This window comes from Chanodichthys erythropterus, chromosome 14 (genome assembly GCF_024489055.1).
Source record: "Chanodichthys erythropterus isolate Z2021 chromosome 14, ASM2448905v1, whole genome shotgun sequence".
Taxonomy (NCBI): Eukaryota; Metazoa; Chordata; class Actinopteri; order Cypriniformes; family Xenocyprididae; genus Chanodichthys; species Chanodichthys erythropterus.
Window position 1 is genome coordinate 21,497,628 of NC_090234.1, and position 18,701 is coordinate 21,516,328.

General features: G+C 37.0%; 1 protein-coding gene across 1 annotated transcript; it reads left to right on the forward strand.

Moving 5' to 3' along the window:
• The first annotated feature begins 1,064 nt into the window (after nt 1–1,064).
• mfsd6b (major facilitator superfamily domain containing 6b) lies at nt 1,065–17,659 on the forward strand. The gene is made up of 7 exons (XM_067409014.1): nt 1,065–1,309; nt 2,377–3,922; nt 11,287–11,384; nt 12,487–12,648; nt 15,042–15,140; nt 15,232–15,509; nt 16,799–17,659. The coding sequence occupies exons 2-7, from the start codon at nt 2,379–2,381 to the stop codon at nt 17,054–17,056; spliced, it is 2,439 nt and encodes an 812-aa protein (XP_067265115.1). The 5' UTR covers nt 1,065–1,309; nt 2,377–2,378; the 3' UTR covers nt 17,057–17,659.
• Nucleotides 17,660–18,701: the final 1,042 nt, after the last annotated feature.

The following is an 18,701-nucleotide window of genomic DNA, read 5'->3' on the forward strand; positions in this document are numbered from 1 at the left end:
GAAAAGCAGAGAAAGGGGAGGTAACCTTTCCCCTTATGACGAAATATGGGGAAGATTCCAGATTGGGTTGTCTGAGCTTTCATTTTCTCAAACGCGAAGCAAAACACCCAGTGCTCGGTTTACACACCCATCGCCTTTTCTAGCCACATGGGCCAATTTCATAACACTGCTTCAGAGCTTTACGAATCGAATCAGTGAATTGGAGCTCCAAAGTCACGTGATATCAGCAGTTTAGCCGTTTGATAGGAGATCCGAATCTCTGATTCGAAACAAAAGATTCATAAAACTCAGAAGCTTCATGAAGCAGTGTTTTGAAATCGACCCATATAGATATATTTTGAAAAGTCGTTATCTTGTTTTGTTTTTTTGGCGCACAAAAAGTATTCTCGTCACTTTATAATATTAAGATAGAACCACTGTACTCGCATGAACTGATTTAAATATGTTTTTAGTACCTTTATGGACCTTGAGAGTTTGAATGGCTTTGCTTTTAATGGAGGCCTCACTGAGCCATTGGATTTCATCAACAATATCTTAATTTGTGTTCCAAAGATGAACGTAGGTCTTACAGGTGTGTAGAACGAGATGAGGGTGAGTAAATAATGACATTATTTTCATTTTTGGGTGAACTAACCCTTTAAGATTGTATCTTAGTCTTTCATGGATTTTAGCTTTATTCTGCGCCGGTAGATGTCGCTGTTTTATCACAATATCTAGAGTTGGATTATATTGCATGAGCTCTCTGATCAAAAATAAATGGTTATGCTATTCTGTATACTCAGGGGGGAGGAAAGTTTAAGAGATGGAATCATATTTCATATTAAAATGCCTTTTAAATCCAGCAGTAATTTAGCCCTAGAAAATAACTATATTAAACGACATTTAAGTCTATTTTGATTCAACACATCTGCTTCACCTTAGACATCTCTTGGTTAGAGACTATACGGGGAAACTTCAAATAATAAAAAAAATAAATAAATAAAAAATCAGCAATTAAAAAACGAAATAGGGTGTCACTGTTGCTAATGACATCAGTGGAAATGAAGGCAGTCCCACGAGCGCACTGACGCTGCGCACATCGCAAGCAGGTGAGAGATTGACGTCAGGTCGGATGAAATACGGTCGTAGAATAAACCTGCTCCTCTGCTCTACGGGAATACATCTCTTTTTGAAAACTGTTCGGAGAAAGTCAGCAAAAATCCAGGATGGTAATAAAATGATGGTTGGACGGAGAGAGCAGCCTGATGAAGAGATCGTCCTCCTTCAACGCCAGACGGTGAAATAACATAAACTTCCTCACAACAACTGGGTAAGTGAGCTTGTATTTAACCACACCGTCGCCTGTTTTATACTTGAAACACTGTATCAGTTGTGTTTGTAAATACATATACGCATTATGTGTATGCACATTGTTAATATAAGGCTGTGTGCTACTCCGCTTCAGAAAGGGACTACACCCTTTGAAGTTTATTGTGATATATGATATTTATGTTTTAGGATGTTGCCTGCGCCTAATGTCGCAACACAATGATCTCCAATTCATACCTAAGAATCTAATTTTACTAACACTACCTGATATTCCACATTATAGTCACTTGATAATAGTGTGTAATTATACTAATGTTCTTTATTATTGATAATCAAGGGCAATTACTGAATTTATTTTGTATGAGGTCAGTGGATATGACAAAAACTCATTCTTATACAACTACAAAAGTAGCCTACCATTCAGTCTTCCTTAAATAAAATAATAAAAATAATAATTAACAGTTTTTTGCTTCATTTGACATCAAGTGCCAGTATCAGAATGGTTTAATCCTCAAAAGTAAGCAATATTGTACTTAATATTAAACACTAAAATGTCTTAATGGTAGTATAAACTGTATAAACAACATGCAAATTATTAGCATGTGTGAATAGAAAGATTTCAGCCAATCACTTGACCCATAAATGCAATGCAACTGTAGAGCTGCAGAAAAATAACATCATGACAATGCTGAATAGCTGATGTCATATCAAGAATGTTTCAAGCTCTTCATGATTGTATACTATGTGAAAGTCAGCATACAAGATAAAAATAATCATGTTAGAAATCATTTCATGCTTTTAAAGGCCCTCCAAATATTTGATCCCTGGCAAAACGTCTACTATAAAATATGTTGCTAGCAAAAGAAATGTGTATATATAGCAGAATGCATTGCAACTTTACAATGGCGGTCAGTGGAGAAAGGCTCTTCAAGGTAATGGCATCTACCAGCAAAATGACCCATGCTAATCTGCCAAACCTTGACCAAATGGTTGCGACCCACCATTTGAGAATCAGTAGTCGAAGACATTATCCACAGTGTCCTTAACAGATGTTTGTTTATCACACAGAAATGGCGAGCGATCGGGTGGCCATCCTTACAGATGATGAGGAGGACCAGAAGAGGAAATATGTCCTGTCTGAACCATTTAACACGCTGTCCCTGGGGCAGGTGGCAAACACTACACCATCCAGTCAAGCGGCACCACCTGCCCCCTCGGAAACACTTCAGCCCTCGCAGAGCATGGACTGCACGGAGAGGTGCTGTGTGCGAATAGACAATCATCTCTTGATTTCCAAGGTCTTCTACTTCTTCTTTTACTCTGCATATGGCTCTTTACACCCCCTCCTTGCAGTGTACTACAAGCAGCTGGGAATGACACCCAGCCAAAGTGGCCTGCTAGTTGGGATCCGTTATTTTATAGAGTTCTGCAGTGCACCGTTCTGGGGAGTAGTGGCGGACCGCTTCAAGAAAGGGAAGGCGGTGTTGCTGTTTTCTGTATTCTGCTGGGTGGTCTTTAACTGCGGAATTGGCTTTGTTAAGCCAGCAGCTATGAGCTGTGTCAATAAGGACTCTGCTGCAGTGCCAACCAATTTAACAAATGATACACAATATGTTAACCATACTAGACACCAAAGATACTTGATTGAGGAAACATACTCCACTCCTCCACTTTCTCAGCCAACATTAGCAGCATTCGGATCTGGCTCTAGATACATTCGAAGTGCAGATGTAAATACCACAAGCACTCCCTCTGAAAACTCTTCTGCGAAGACTGTCGGGATTAGTATTGTATCTAACTCGACCACGGTCCCGCCCGGTACCTCAGCAGTTACTTCAAAATCTACCTCGACAACTGAAACACAATCTACCACTGCCAAACTCGAAGAGTATAGCATAGTCTTCAATAAGGAACAAGTAGATACTATATTTCTCCTGATCCTGTTGGTCATTATTATTGGTGAGTTCTTCAGCGCCCCGGCTGTGACCATTGTGGACACTGTCACTCTTCAGTACTTGGGCCAACACAGAGACCGTTATGGACTTCAGAGGATGTGGGGATCTCTGGGATGGGGTATCGCTATGCTGTCAGTGGGCATTTGGATCGACCACACGCACATCACAATCATCATCCAGGGCTCTGGTTGTGTCTTACCTGACTATAAGAACTACCAAATTGCGTTTATAGTTTTTGGGGTGCTGATGACCTCGGCGCTGATTGTGGCTACGCAGTTCCACTTTGACAACAGGGTTTATCGGTCAGGTGAGGAAGAGGACAAGAAGGAGGATGTGGAAATACCTCAAGTCGTTCAGGAGGTCTCGACTCCAGAGTCCAGTTCAGATGACGCACCCGTGTGCCCTGAAAGCAACCCACAACCTTTTCCCTTCAAAGATCTGTTCCGGATCATTTGTGGCGTCCGCTATGGTACGGTTCTCTTTGTGGCCTGGTTCATGGGCTTTGGTTATGGTTTCGTGTTCACCTTCCTCTACTGGCATCTGGAAGACCTAAAGGGCACCACCACACTCTTCGGCATCTGCTCGGTGCTCAGCCACGTATCTGAGCTGGCCGCCTATTTCACCAGCCACAAACTCATTGAGCTTGTTGGACACATCAGGTGGGAACCATGAAAACCTTTACTTATGTATAATATATGGCATGCATTTTTAACTTAAAGGATTAGTTCACTCCAGAATTAAAATTTCCTGATAATTTACTCACCCCATGTCATCCAAAATGTTCATGTCTTTCCTTCTGCAGTCGAAAATAACTTATGGTTTTTGAGGAAAACATTCCAGGATTTTTCTCCATGTAGTGGACTTCAACAGGGTTCAATTGGTTGAAGATCCAAATTGCAGTTTCAGTGCATCTTCAAAGGGCTCTACACGATCCCAGATGAAGAATAAGGGTCTTGTCTAGCAAAACGATCGGCCATTTTCTAAAAAAATGTAAAATAATAATACTTTTTAACCACAAATGCTAATCTTGCACTAGCTCTGCGATGCGCGTCCACAACTTCACGCGTTACGTAGTCACGTTTGGAAAGGTAGGCGGAAGAACCGACCCAGTGTTTACAAGGCTTTTCAACCTTCAACCCGTTGAAGCCCACTATGTGGAGAAAAATCTTAGAATGTTTTCCTCTAAAACCTTTTCAGCTGAAGAAAGAAAGACATGAACTTTTTGGATGATGTGGCGGTGAGTACATTATGAGGAAAGTTTAACTCTGGAGTGAATTAATCCTTTAAGGACATTTGTATTGTAAGTTTTTATCTACTACATTTACATTGGGAAAATGGGGGCCTGGATCAAAAATATTAATTTAGTGACATAGCATGCACTCAGAAGTTCTGTTTGATTTGTTTAAAAGTAGGTGTGTGGGTGCTAGCCAAAGTAGGATTACCACTTACCACTTGTGCATCCGTTCAGTCTAATGCCAGTGCAAGCGTTTGGCCAAGGTTACTCCTGTTATTTAGGGCATTCACTCGGGCAGCAATTTGTTGAAACCGTGAGTCATTCAGTTTCAGTGAGAGTAGACATTTGAGCAATTTAGCAGACAATTGAGCCCACTTTAACTTATGTTAATGAGCAGTGGCAACTAATGGAAGTGCAGGCAACGTTCTGCTACAGAGTTGGATACTAAGGTTACATGAGAGTCGGTTCATCCGTAAAGCATTTTAGTGTTCCACTATGCTATTAATGTTTTTTCTATGTAACCGTCCGTGCACTAGACAGAGGTCTTTAATTGGTGCATTGTCTTGTTGCTTTTAGCCACGTTGTTTAATCTTTAACGCAAGTTCTTAAACGCAAGAATACATTCTGTGTGAATGGCCCCTAAGACCTCCAGCAATTAAACAGCTGTTATAGAGAACACCCCTTACAGTTGTTTTGTCAACTGTGCCCAAGCAAAACAATGCTCTTAAATTGATTATATGATTATATATTGATAATTATGATTATTTTCCAAAAAATAGAGAGTATGAATAAAAGGTGCAGTAAGTGATTTCTGGTAAAAGCTGGTAATATTTGAAATTACCAAAACAAACTTGAAAGGATCACAACCCTATATCTTTATCCCTCCGCCCCCACATTCACGTACACGCTATGCAACACAGGCAACGACTATGGCGGAGTCATCTGTGCCTGCTGCTCGAGGGTATGATGTCATCAATAAGTGTGAACAAATTGTGGTAATATGATTTTTCAGATTGAATGTCAAATTGTTATTTAGCTCCTCTACTCCTTCGATGGCAAAGTCATCCCTTCCATCCCAAAGAACAAACAGTTTTAATGAACAGCTCCCTACATAACACGGTAGTTCAAGTAACTAATATTTTACAAATGTGACAAGATTAAGGGGGGGAACATATTTTAGGAGTATGTTAGCTCATGTTTCATACACACTTTGGAAGACGATGCTTGACACGGGTGGTGGAAGAGGTTTAGAGGTTCCAGGCTTATAATAATAATGCAAATGAACAATCAAGCCAAGATGACACATGAGTATATTCAAACAAAAGACAACATATCTTAGTTCTGTGAAACACAGCAAAACTAACAATACTTGCATATCGAAAAGAAATAAAGCAATCTCATCGTCCGTTTTCAGGCCTTCCCGCTAACTAAGGTCTCTCCAACACTGGAAAGCTTCTCTTTTTTTTCAAAAATTGAATTTACCTCGGCATAGTTAAATAACAAGAGTTCAGTACATGGAAAAGACATACAGTGAGTCTCAAACTCCATTGTTTCCTCCTTCTTATATAAATTTCATTTGTTTAAAAGACCTCCGAAGAACAGGCGAATATCAACATAATATTTGCATATGCCAGCCCATGTTCAAGGCATTACACAAGGGCAGCCAGTATTAACGTCAGGATGTGCACAGCTGAATCAACAGACTAGGTAAGCAAGCAAGGACAATAGAAAAAATGGCAGATGAAGCAATAATAACTGACATGATACATGATAACATGATATTTTTAGTGATATTTGTAAATTGTCTTTCTAAATGTTTCGTTAGCATGTTGCTAATGTACTGTTAAATGTGGTTAAAGTTACCATCGTTTCTTACTGTATTCACGGAGACAAGAGTCGTGCTATTTTCATTTTTAAACACTTGCAGTCTGTATAATTCATAAACACAACTTCATTCTTTATAAATTTCTCCAACAGTGTAGCATTAGCCGTTAGCCACGGAGCACAGCCTCAAACTCATTCAGAATCAAATGTAAACATCAAAATAAACACTGTACTTACGCGATTTGACATGCTGCATGACGAACACTTTGTAAAGATCCATTTTGAGGGTTATATTAGCTGTTTGAACTTTTTTTATGTTGTTTAAGGCAAGCGTGAGCTCTTGGGGCGTGGAGCGCGAGAATTAAAGGGCCACACACCCTGAATCGGCTCATTTCTAATTATGCCCCAAAATAGGCAGTTAAAAAAATGAATTAAAAAAAAAAATCTATGGGGTATTTTGAGCTGAAACTTCACAGACACATTCAGGGGACACCTTAGACTTATATTACATCTTTTAAAAAAAAGTTCTAGGGCACCTTTAAAAAAAATTCTTATTGCACCTTTATCTGTTTTATTGGAAATTGTTTTAATTGAAAAGTGTCAATAGCATTCTATAGGTAGATAGTCATGAATGAGTTTTATTTTAGTATTATTTATATACTGTTATAGTATTTATTCATATTTAGAATTAGCTGGTATTTTTATATTCTCAATTTTAATATTTAACTTTTATTTTTATTTCAGTTCTAGCTTTAATTTTAGTACTTCAACTCAGAGCCATTTACAGGACACTAAAAACTTATGGGTTTTGGTCATTCATTTGGCGTTTTTGGGGGCCTGAAAATGCAAACTTTTAAAAATGGGATTCAGAGTGCAAGTTTTTGAAAACGATAATGTTACCGTCTCTGTGTAAACTTCAGAAAGGTAAATTTGTGTAAACTGTGACATCATGTGCATACGTATTATGTGTTTCTCTAGGCGCATAGTGTTTCTTTACTAAGTGACATCGCCAACTAATGGCCTGGCATACATAATATAGCATTTTTAGCCATTTTCGCAGATCCGTGTGAACGGAAATCATTCTGACAACTTTGTCGTCTGTAGGTGAAAAACGCAAAGGATAAACTCCATTTTTAGTACATCATTGTCATGTTTATATTTTCAAAATTCTCAGTTAGTTGCCCAGGCAACATTCCTAATTTTTATTAATAATTTTTACGTTTCAGTTTTTCATCTAATATTTATTTAATTTTTTTATTTCAACTAAAAGAAACTTTTATTTTTAGTTAACGATAAAAACACTGTTCAGAAGCAAACTCATGCTGTTGTGGCAGCTACAACAATTTTTGTTACTGACTCAACTCAGTGCATAGACATAGTTAGAAAGGCTTTAAAAGGGCTTGTGTTTTACTAAACAAAATGATGTTTAGTTGTCTTTCTTTGAATCTTTTGAATCTCTTTTGCATTTGGTATGCCATAGACGTGTCTTTTGATGTTCACAAAAGTTAAAGTTAAATGCTCAGGGATTAGGGTTGAGCAAATCTTTGTATGGGCAGAGGCAACAATTTTATTTTAGTATGGTAGGTTTGGTTTATGTATTTTGGATCTGTGCCAAAGCACCACCTTCATGAAATGGTTACCATATCCTGGTAGCTCAATATTTTATGAGAACACAACCAGGCACATCTGATCAAAAGTGATGTAAATGCTCTTCTTTCTTCTTCCTTGCCTTGTTTTTCAACAAATATAGACTGGTATATTTGTGCCATAGACGTGTACCGTAGGCACACAGGAGAAGTCCAAAGGTTGTTTAAATGTCACACTCAGTAATTATTGTTGACTTTGGCTAAGCTCTAAAATGGGCACTGCCTAGCTTGGGCACACAATGTACATCCAAGATGCAGACCTCCCTTTTCTAGAATGTTTACCATGCGTTTGTGGGCACTGGTAAACAGACACATGGAAAGGTCTGCTCACATCCTCTATCTGCTTTGTGGTATTTCTCATGTGTGTGGCATTTCCCAGAGCACCGGCTCTTCAGAGTGAACAAGATGAATTACCTTAAAAGATAGTTCAAGTTGTACTGGTGGCTCAGTCTTTGCATTTTTAATAACGTTAGCTGGTAGCTTTTGGCAGTATCTCTGCCATCAGACAAACTAGTTTCACTGACTACTTCCCAGTTTATGGTGATGTTATATTATTGGTCAACAGATGCTGTTTTCTGAAAAGCTAATTATTTATTGTCAAATCAACAAGGTTATTGTTTCTTTCTGGCCTTTTTTAATATGATGGAGAACACTGTTAGCTGTTTCATACATTTTATGTCTAGCGCGTGTTAGTGTAGCAGTAGCAAACTGTATGTGTAACAGAACTGTAGCTACAAAATATAAAATGATTTCTGGCTTATCACATTGACAATTTCAAATGAGAATGTTACAACTTGATTGTAAAAACTTAATGAAATCTAATGTACATGAGGTTGTGAAACTGCTTCTGCTTTGACTTAATATATCACAATGTCACTTTATATCTTACAATTTGGACTTTAACTTTACAATGTATCTTTATATTATACAATGTGATTTCATATCTCATAATGTGACTTTATATCTCACAATTGTGACTATATCTCTTATATAACTTTTAAAACAACATATTTTATAAAAATATAATATATTTTAATATTATATTTTTAAAAAATATTTTTTAAAAATGCTACATTTTTACTTTTTTTATAGTTCATATAACGTAAATTAGTAATTACTGTTTAAAAAATTAAATACATTTTTAATCTAGAAAAGTTAATCTTCATATATAGGCAAAGATGTTTTGTTCATACATGTGATACCTTCAGTTATGTCTCTGTAGCCTTTGTTAAGTGGCCTATTTTCAGTCATGCCTGTGGAGAGGCATGTAACTTTATCTTGCCATTAGCCCCATCACACATTGTCTAGGCTTTCAAGCATTGATCCACTGCGCTTGCTTCTATTGTGGATCAATTCTAAAGCTTTCTAAAGGCACACAGGGTGTGGCAGAGCCAACGCAGTGTATGGCAGAGCCAGCACAGTGTACAGTGAGACGTTCTGTGTAGTTAGTAGAGTCAACATTTGCATGGATATCTCCCAGAGCTGCTTTTGCATGTAGTTACATGGAGAAAGTTTAAAATCTACCGTTTAAAGATTTATTTATTTTTTTTCTATGTGAAAATGCTTACAATGCGCATAACTATAAGCCATTTGGAAGTTGATTCAAAATGCGTAAACACTGCAGCGCAGATCATTGCTTTGTTTAAGCTTCCTGACCAGCCGGACAACAGCAACACTGACTCAACCAATGGCGTGAACTTGGGGCGGGGTTATGTATTTGTTAAACCAATGACAGACTGGGAGAGTGTTTGGGGAAACTTGTTTTGAAACGTTCAATATTTTAAAGGGGACCTATTATACCCCTTTTCACAAGATAATATAAGCCTCTGGTGTCCCCAGAATGTGTCTGTAAAGTTTCAGCTCTATATACCCCACAAATAATTTATTATAGCTTGTCAAATTTGCCCCCATTTGGGTGTGGGCAAAAACACGCTGTTTTGTGTGTGTCTTTTTAAATGCAAATGACCTGCTACTCCTGGCCCACTTTCCAAAAGAGGGTGGAGCTTTAACAGCTCATGCTTTGGTTGCTTAACAACAACAAAACTGGAGAATCTCACGCAGCCAAAATGACAATTGTCAGTAAAGGCTTTCAGCCTTACATTGTTAAAACCGGACACTGATGGAGAGACTTTTAAAATGCAACTGGACATTTCTGAATGATTAGTTGATAAATTTATGTAGTTGCTGTGGAGTTGATTCAACTCATCCACTAGCATGTGCCGTCATGTTAATCTTTTGTGCAAATCCAGACTTGAATTGACCCTCTTTTGTGAAGCAGTCCGGTGTAAAATGACAGCATGGCAACAACACTCTCCTACAACAACTCTTCCTCTTCTCTAAAGCAGCCCAACATGGCCTCACCCCCTTTGTTGCATGTTCCAGGGGGCGGGGTTTATGCTAATTTTGAGGTTTGTGATGTCACCAACCCAGGAAGAAGCTCGTTGTAGTCCCTACCAGCCGTTTGTTGTAGTCCTTAAAAAGCGATTTCTGTAAAAGAATATATCTCCCTTTGCATTGAACTTTGAGTGTCGTAACTTTGCAGATGTTGTTTATGCTCAAACAGCAACATTACACTCTAACTAAAGTTAAAAAAGTGAAATCATAATCAAGGACCCCTTTAAGTCACGATGAAACAGAAGCAGCTACAGATCATTTCTTCCGTATTGTGACGTACATCCGAGTTAAACAGATTATCGGAAAATAAAAATTTGGGAGGTTGGGCTTGGGCTCTGTTCATCGGTTGTTGATTGTCACGTGTCGCTTCACCGGGAGATCAAGTTTTGATTTGACATTTTGATTAAAAATCACATGGATGAATTATTCACAAAAAGATCACTAACATGCGTTTAGAAAATAGATCTTGTATTTTAATTTCATTCTGACTGTAACTGACACTTGGTGATTCTAGTAGAGCTGAAATTAGATGCTTCATTTTTTCAAAGTACCAGTCTCATTAGAGCTGTTTTCCTGGAAACATTATTCAAATTAAACTGTTAATAATCACATTAACGTTGTTTTTTCCTGTTCGAGATTCAGTGTTAGTAGATTAGCACTGGTGAGATCTTGTGTGGTCACGCTCCCAGACAGACCGTCCTTAGTACAGAGTGAGTCATTCATTCGGGTGTCGGAATAGAGACTGACATCACCAGCAAATGAAACACCCAGCCTTAACTACAATAGGCCTTGTAAAGCAACCTGTTTAGCCACACCCAGAGTGACATTTTCATTGTACAGAAAAGCTTTTATATGTTTGAATGAAATATGATATACCTGTATTACATAATTGTGTTTCTATCTCCTGTCTGCCTTGTTTTTTTAGAGTCCTCTATATTGGACTGGCCTGCAACACTGCTCGCTATCTGTACATCTCCTACCTGGAGAATGCATGGATAGTTTTACCCATGGAGGTGCTTCAAGGTGAGAAATAAGGTGTTTTTGTGTCACCCGAGTGGCATTATCAAACAGGAAGTGGAGTTTAGATTGGAGGGCTGTGCTCTTGAGTGACCGCGGCTGACGTCGAGTTCATCTAAGGACATGATTCAGCTGTTTCTGCAGTACATCTGACAGCTTATTTCACATCAGACACCCTGTTGCAATCACTCAGTTACAGTTTAGAAGTAGACAGGTTTAGACATTGCTGTTTGTTTCAAAGCTGAAAGAAATGTGCTTAATAAATGTGTAAAGTGCGTTTTTCGGCATAGTGGTGAGGCGAAAATGTCAGGACCTTTCTAAAGCAGGTTCTGAAAGCCTGTTTAGCTGCTTTAGCCACTATTATCTTGCAAACATGTTGACTAGTGACATACTGTACAGGATGGTCCTGTTCCCACCTCACATGGGTGTAACGGACAATTACTTGGCAGTATGACATCATATACCCCATATAGTTAGCTTGTTAGGAGTAGGCAAGACAGCTTATTTACATATGCAAGTTATGAAGAAACATTAGAGGAATGTGAAAGTACAGTGTGAGATCAATCTAACATGAGAAAGAACTTAATGAAGGATGTTGATGGGCCACGTTAATATATAATTCTGCTGATTTGAATTAAATATTATATGCACTTTTTATTTTACAGCATTCTCAATTTTGAGAATTTTAAGTCATAACTGTTTTATAAAATGAGATTTACTGTTTTAAGTCTTTTTTTTATGAATAACTGTGCGTTTTGGTTTGCCTTCAAGTAATGAGTAATCAAATAATCACATGATACTGAAGTACCTTTCATTTGTAAGGCAAATCCACTAGATTATAGCAAAATAGGCAAACCATCTTTGTTAAATTTACAGCAAAAATAACTCAATTTTGGTTCCTGTGGCAGATTACAATCATATTATTATTATTATTATTTAAAACCCATATAGAGCTGCTTTTCATTATTGTTTTATTCAAATTTTGTTAAGCAAGTGCAAATATTGTCTTATTGTTGTGGTCATATGTATTACTAAGTACTCATGAATAGTGTATGTTTATCTATTCAAGCGGATGCACGAGTGTTTATTTATGTAATCTGTCGTGCAGGTTTGACACATGCATCAGTGTGGGCGGCATGCATCTCGTATTTGAGCGCTGCTGTCCCTCCAGCCCTGCGCACCTCGGCTCAGGGGATCCTGCAGGGTCTGCACCTGGGGCTAGGGAGAGGCTGTGGAGCCATGCTAGGAGGAGTTTTTGTCAACTTTTTCGGTATGACATCACAAAGACCATGTGACATCACAGACACACAATACGCATGCTTTTATGCTATTATATTTTTAGACATGGTTACAGAATCAGACTCTTGTAGTCAGGGTTGCCAGGTCAGCACGACAAAACTAGCCCAATGGCCATTTGAAAATATATCTTGGGGTGCTGAATTCTCCTCTCAATTTGTACGTGGGGTTGGGGAGTCTTTTAGGTAGTGATAGAGCACCAAAATTATACAGTGCTTGGTGGAAATCAACTCATGGCAACAACTTAAATTAAAAGTTGCCAAATTCCAGGGGAAAACCACAGACTACAGGCAAAATACTACAGGCAAAAATTCGATTTTGGGCTATTTGCCTTTTCATAACATATTGTTTTAGAATAGTGGACAGAAAACATCCAAAATACACTTTTAAGCATTTATTTTATTGCATTTTATCTATTTACACCTGTAGATTTCATTTACAATACATTTCTTCTAAGGCTGTTTTCTCAAAATGAGTTTTTTTCTTATGCACTGAGCCAGAAATCTCCACTTCAGTAGTACTTGCGTATCCCAAATTTTACAGTTTTATTACTATCTATGTTTGAAAGGTTTTAACAAAGAGATTTGTTGTTCATATATATATTATTTGCCTGATTTCATACAGCATTTTATTCCTAAAACATGGTGAAATATATATATATAGTATTGTAAGAAAAAATGATGAGGACGTTGAAGATCGCTATGAAGAAGTTTATTGCAGCGTAGCAGTGACAAAGTACATGTAGCACCTTGGGTTCATCAGAGTCGGAATGAACCCAGAACATCCAAATCTCAAACCTTTTATCTTGTTTACAGTTCACCACTCTTCATGTAAATGTAGATTCTCATGTTTTACCAGCTGTGGTCTGTATGTTAATGAAGTTGTGACACCTCATTGTCTGAGATGGTTCTCTGTGTCCCACATCCATTACCATTCTACAATTGATTACCATTTGATCAACCAAATGGTACATAAACAAAATACCAGTTGACTTTCTTCTTCTCTATGATAATTAAACCATTTTGGGGATGAGCTCATTCTAAAATATACTTTGGAGTGGAATCTGGGTTGAGGCAGACTACAATATCTTACAATATATATATATATATATATATATATATATATATCTTGCATATTATAAAATTATATACTTTTATACTTTATACTTTTATAAAATGATCAGGAATCTTGAAATTTGCAGCACATATGTGTGTGTGTGTGTGTGCGTGCGTGCGTGCGTGCGTGCGTGCGTGTGTGTGTATATATATATATAGAGGGTATGCATTGGCATCACTTTCCCACTGGAACACATCCCGAGTGGCAAAAGAACCTGCTGCATGACTGGATTTAATAGGGGAAACTGTGAATATTGTAGTAAAACAAAGTATTATCAGTTTAAACTTTAGGTTGGTCTCGATATAGTGTTCCTTACAACTTAACAAAGATCTGGTGATCCATGGATATTGACAGCCAGGAATCGTGTTTCCAGACATTTGTATGTGCCTGATTTCGACACCGGGGAAATACATAAAGCAAATTTGAACTGTGACCTGTGAACACTTTATATAAATACAATATAGGTAAGTCTAAATCTGGGTGATCACTTAAATCAGTGTTAAATTTATCGTCATATCGGTCAGCCCTAAAACTTGTATATTTTTTTTCAGTGTTTATTTAAACAATACAATTATGCAGAATATAAGATGCTAAATATTTAATTGAGTTGTCAATACAATATATAACAATGCAATATATAGGGTATGATTTTACCTTGACATTCAACATATTGAAACAAAATGTTAACTGCAAATCCATGTTTCACTGCCTGGAATCCAGCTGTTTCTGTGAATTGCAGCGATCCATTTGCTTCTTTTTTCTGTAGCTTTTGGCGCTCTTTAAATATATACCTCACATTTCTTGTCAAATCTATCTGTACAGCCAATTGCAAAGCTCTTTCCCGTTTTAGATGTGTTTTTCGCAGCATTCAAGCTGAAAACCAATGCTGCCACTCAGTCTTTTTGCCTCTCAGTAGACTTAACCGCAGTCGCTTCGACCAACAGTGATGTCGCTTGCACACCCTCCCTCTCTCTCTCTCTCTACACTCTACATCTATCTATATTTTATATATATGTATGTGTATATATATATATATATATATATATATGTATGTGTGTGTATATATATATATATATATATATGTATGTGTATATATAAAATATTAGTCTGACAATATATGAATCTAGTATATCAAAAAGAACAAGAAAACGTTTAGATTGTGATTTCCGGTGTGAATAACTTCAATATCTAACAGTATCAGGCTCATTTCCTCTCAAGCTTCCTTTTTCATCTTGCAAATTTCCTGTTTAGGTGCTGCAGAAACCTTCAGAGGCCTCGGAATGGCCTCTCTGGTCACATTACTCATCTTCGCTCTGATACAGTGGCTGTTAGGTCAGAACGAGGATAAAAGTATGTTTCTTCCTTCCGTTTTACAACAAAAAGGTTATTTTGCAGTAAATCCTGCAACATCTCATTTATTACATCTTTGTGCTCTTCACAGAGGACTCGATGTTGGCAGAGAACATCCCGGTACCCTCCAGCCCAGTGCCTATCGCCACTATTGACTTGGTGCAGAACCAATCTGCGCCTCAGCCAAATCCTGAATCAAAAACGCCTCTTAGGAAAACCAGGCATCAGGAAGAGCAGGAAGATACCAATAAGCCGGCGTGGGTGGTGTCTGCTTCCCCCTGGGTCACCATTGCTTTTGCCCTCTATCAGATCAGAGATATGGTGGCTTTGACAAAGAACAACCAATGTGGTGAAAGTCAAGCCCCACAGGTAGGATGGCACCCTTTATGATATGGGATGTGGACGTGAGGAGGTGGTGAAAGTTTCATTCTTGCTGTTTAATATTTGTTTCATGACCTTTTCCTGCTAATTTCTTTATTTATATCTGTATTCATTTGCCATCTTGGCTTTTTTGGTTTGTAATTATTGTGAAAACCAATATGGAGAAATGTAAACATTTCATACTGATGGCAAATTATTTTATACCTTTTACTTAACTTTTACCTCTTTTTCTTTGCATTCATGCTGTCATTTTCTCAGGGGAAAGGTGAGGAAAAAAATCTTTGTGTCTCTGCACAGTCTGTTACTGTATTTCATCTTTCATTCTGTATTTATTATTTAATAATTTATGTGAGTCTTACTAACACCATTGTAACAATCACTTCTTACTGAAAATAAATGCTTTTCTGTTGTCAGTTTTGTTTGTCCATTCTTAAAATACGCTTCTTTGCTTCAGCCGCTTTGTGTACAAATGTCTCTTCTCTGCATTTGAATACTACTTGTCAAGGCTTTAGCTAAAGCTTTTATTGTAATGCCAAATTAAATATTTATGTATTTTTGTTTTTGATCAAACGTTCAAAGTCAGGAAATGTTATTTGTTACATGAATGTCTGTATGTTTTTGTCACATTTGGCACAATGTAAATAACAAAAAGTGACTTATTTGTCATCTGGCTGTCAAAACAAGAGATAAACTGGAAAGTACACAATGTTTACAAGCAGTGACTCATACCTGTTTAAAGTCAAACAAATGTTTGGTTGGTGAATCTCACAAAATGTGTCAATAACATGACTAGGTCATATTTCACCCCAAAATATTAATTCTATTTTTATTAACATTAGGGATTTTTTACATCATATGATTTAACTTTTAAAACTATTGATTCCCAAAATTTGTTTAAAAAAATTAAGTATTTATCTATATTCCTTTATTTATATATATATATATATAAAATATTTTGAATATTAAAAATGAAAAGAAACATCTGGATGCATTACATTAATGCGAATCGAGGGAAAAAATATTATGAAAATAATACCACAATGAAAACCATCCTAAATGGAGGATACTAAAATAAAATTATTTTAATATTTAATTTTGGGGTGAAATGACTTAAACCATAAATGGACCCTTAAACAAGTTTTTTTTTTATATGTATAATTATCCTTAGAACACCCTGTATCAAAAAAAAAAAAAAAAAGTACCTCTCCTCAGTCTATTATTTATTTTAAATGTTTACCCTTACATGCTGTTATTCATGTTATGATGTCCTCCTCTAGGAGACAAGTGAGCAGACCTCAACAACGCCACCTGCTGAGGAATCCACATCATCGAAGCCAAATACATCAAGTCCAGTAGAGTATCCCTCCCAAGGACCTTCTACCAGTGCATTTGTTCATCAAAACACACATCCTGTCCGTCCTGTGGAAGAACCGCCTCAGTCCACAGTGAGAAAAGAACCAGTAGAAAACTCAACTCCATTGCCAGGACACTCCCAACAGCCGCCCCCAATAGCACAACCAAAATCAATGAACTGAAATTGTTTGGGATATAGCCTTATGATTTAAAGGCATACAGTGATATGGGGTGTAAAAGGAGACAGTTGTCTTTGGACCAAAAATGTTATGTTGACCAACAGGTATTCTAGATTAGCAAGGGGTTTGTTTGCTAAGGCAATAGAATCGATATGCTTTGCACTGCCACAGTTGATGTCTTGCCTTGACCACAAATGGCCTGCAAGTCTATGAAGGTCAATGCCTATAATGAGATCTGCACATTACTGAGTGTTTAATGGTTATAATCCAGCATCTGAAATGCTTCAGCATAATATTCATGGGACTTGATGTTGCAATAGTGAAGCATAGTTGCTTTGCACTCTGTATAAAATGTCTTTTGCTAATTGTGCTTCCATATAACTTGTGACCAAATTAAAAAATAAACATCTACTCTGTATAAAAGATGTTTAAAGCCATGCTCTGTTCTGTTAAATATATACAATGATCTGTAAAACCAAGTGTATATTAATGTGAACCATTGGAAGGTATTGTTTTGCTATAGTGTGAAACTATCTGCCTCGCAGCTTTGTGTATAAGTGACCTATTAAAAATACATGAAATATTTACATATAAAGACAATACAATATTCTGGTTGAGAATTTAGCCATTTGTCTTTAATTAAATAAGATTGTAATATAAAAGGCTGTAAAAACTTGAAAACATACATTCTTCTGAAAAAAAGACCCATAAAAAGTAAAGAATATGAAATGGCAGGATGTACTGTAGATATGTAAATCCGTACGGATAGATGCAAACCATCAACTTTGAGTTGATTCATTTTAAAAGTATGGGTCACCCAAAAATAAATTCTACAGAGCCCCTAATGGTGATAGTAAACTAGAGTATAACTATATCGGTGCTTGTCATATAATTAGAATATCGTGAAAAAGTTTTTTTTTTTTTTTTTATTGTAAAATATTTTTAAAAATTAAACTTTTATATATTCTAGATTCCCTACATGTAAAGTAAAACATTTCAAAAGGTTTTTTTATTTTTTATTTTGATGATTAGAGCGTACAGCTCATGAAAGTCCAAAATCCAGTATCTCAAAATATTAGAATATTTCCTAAGATCAATCAAAAAATGGATTTTCAAAACAGAAAAGTTCAAGTTCTTTAAAGTATGTTCATTTGTGCACTCAATACTTGGTCGGCAGCACATATTACAGCAAATGACTTGCTCCTAGCACAAATTACAGCATCAGTGAAGTGTGGCATGGAAGTGATCAGTTTGTGGCACTGCTGAGGCACTATTGAGCCTTCAGATCATCTGTATATTGTTGGATCAACTGTTTCTCATCTTTCTCTTGAAAATATCCCATAGATTCAGGGGTCGTGTTGGCTGGCCATTAAAACACAGTAATATCATGGTCAGCAAACCACTTGGAAGTGGTTTTTGTACTGTGGGCAGGTGCTAAAGTCCTACTGGAAAAGGAAATCAGCATCTCCATAAAGCTTGTCAGCAGATGGAAGCATAAAGTGCTCCAAAATCTCCTGGAAGATGGCTGCATTGACTTTGCACTTGATAAAACACAATGGACCAACATCAGCAGATGTCATGGCCCCCCAAATCATTACTAACTTCAGAATCTTCCCACTAGATTTCAAGGAGCTTGGATTCTGTGCCT

What these genes read in the sequence shown, in the direction of transcription:
- mfsd6b (XM_067409014.1), top strand. Translation starts at nt 2,379, where the DNA reads ATGGCGAGCGATCGGGTGGCCATCCTTACAGATGATGAGGAGGACCAG. An exon ending in GAGCTTGTTGGACACATCAG is followed by an intron (nt 3,923 to 11,286) that starts GTGGGAACCATG and finishes TTGTTTTTTTAG; the next exon opens with AGTCCTCTATATTGGACTGG. An exon ending in ACCCATGGAGGTGCTTCAAG is followed by an intron (nt 11,385 to 12,486) that starts GTGAGAAATAAG and finishes TCTGTCGTGCAG; the next exon opens with GTTTGACACATGCATCAGTG.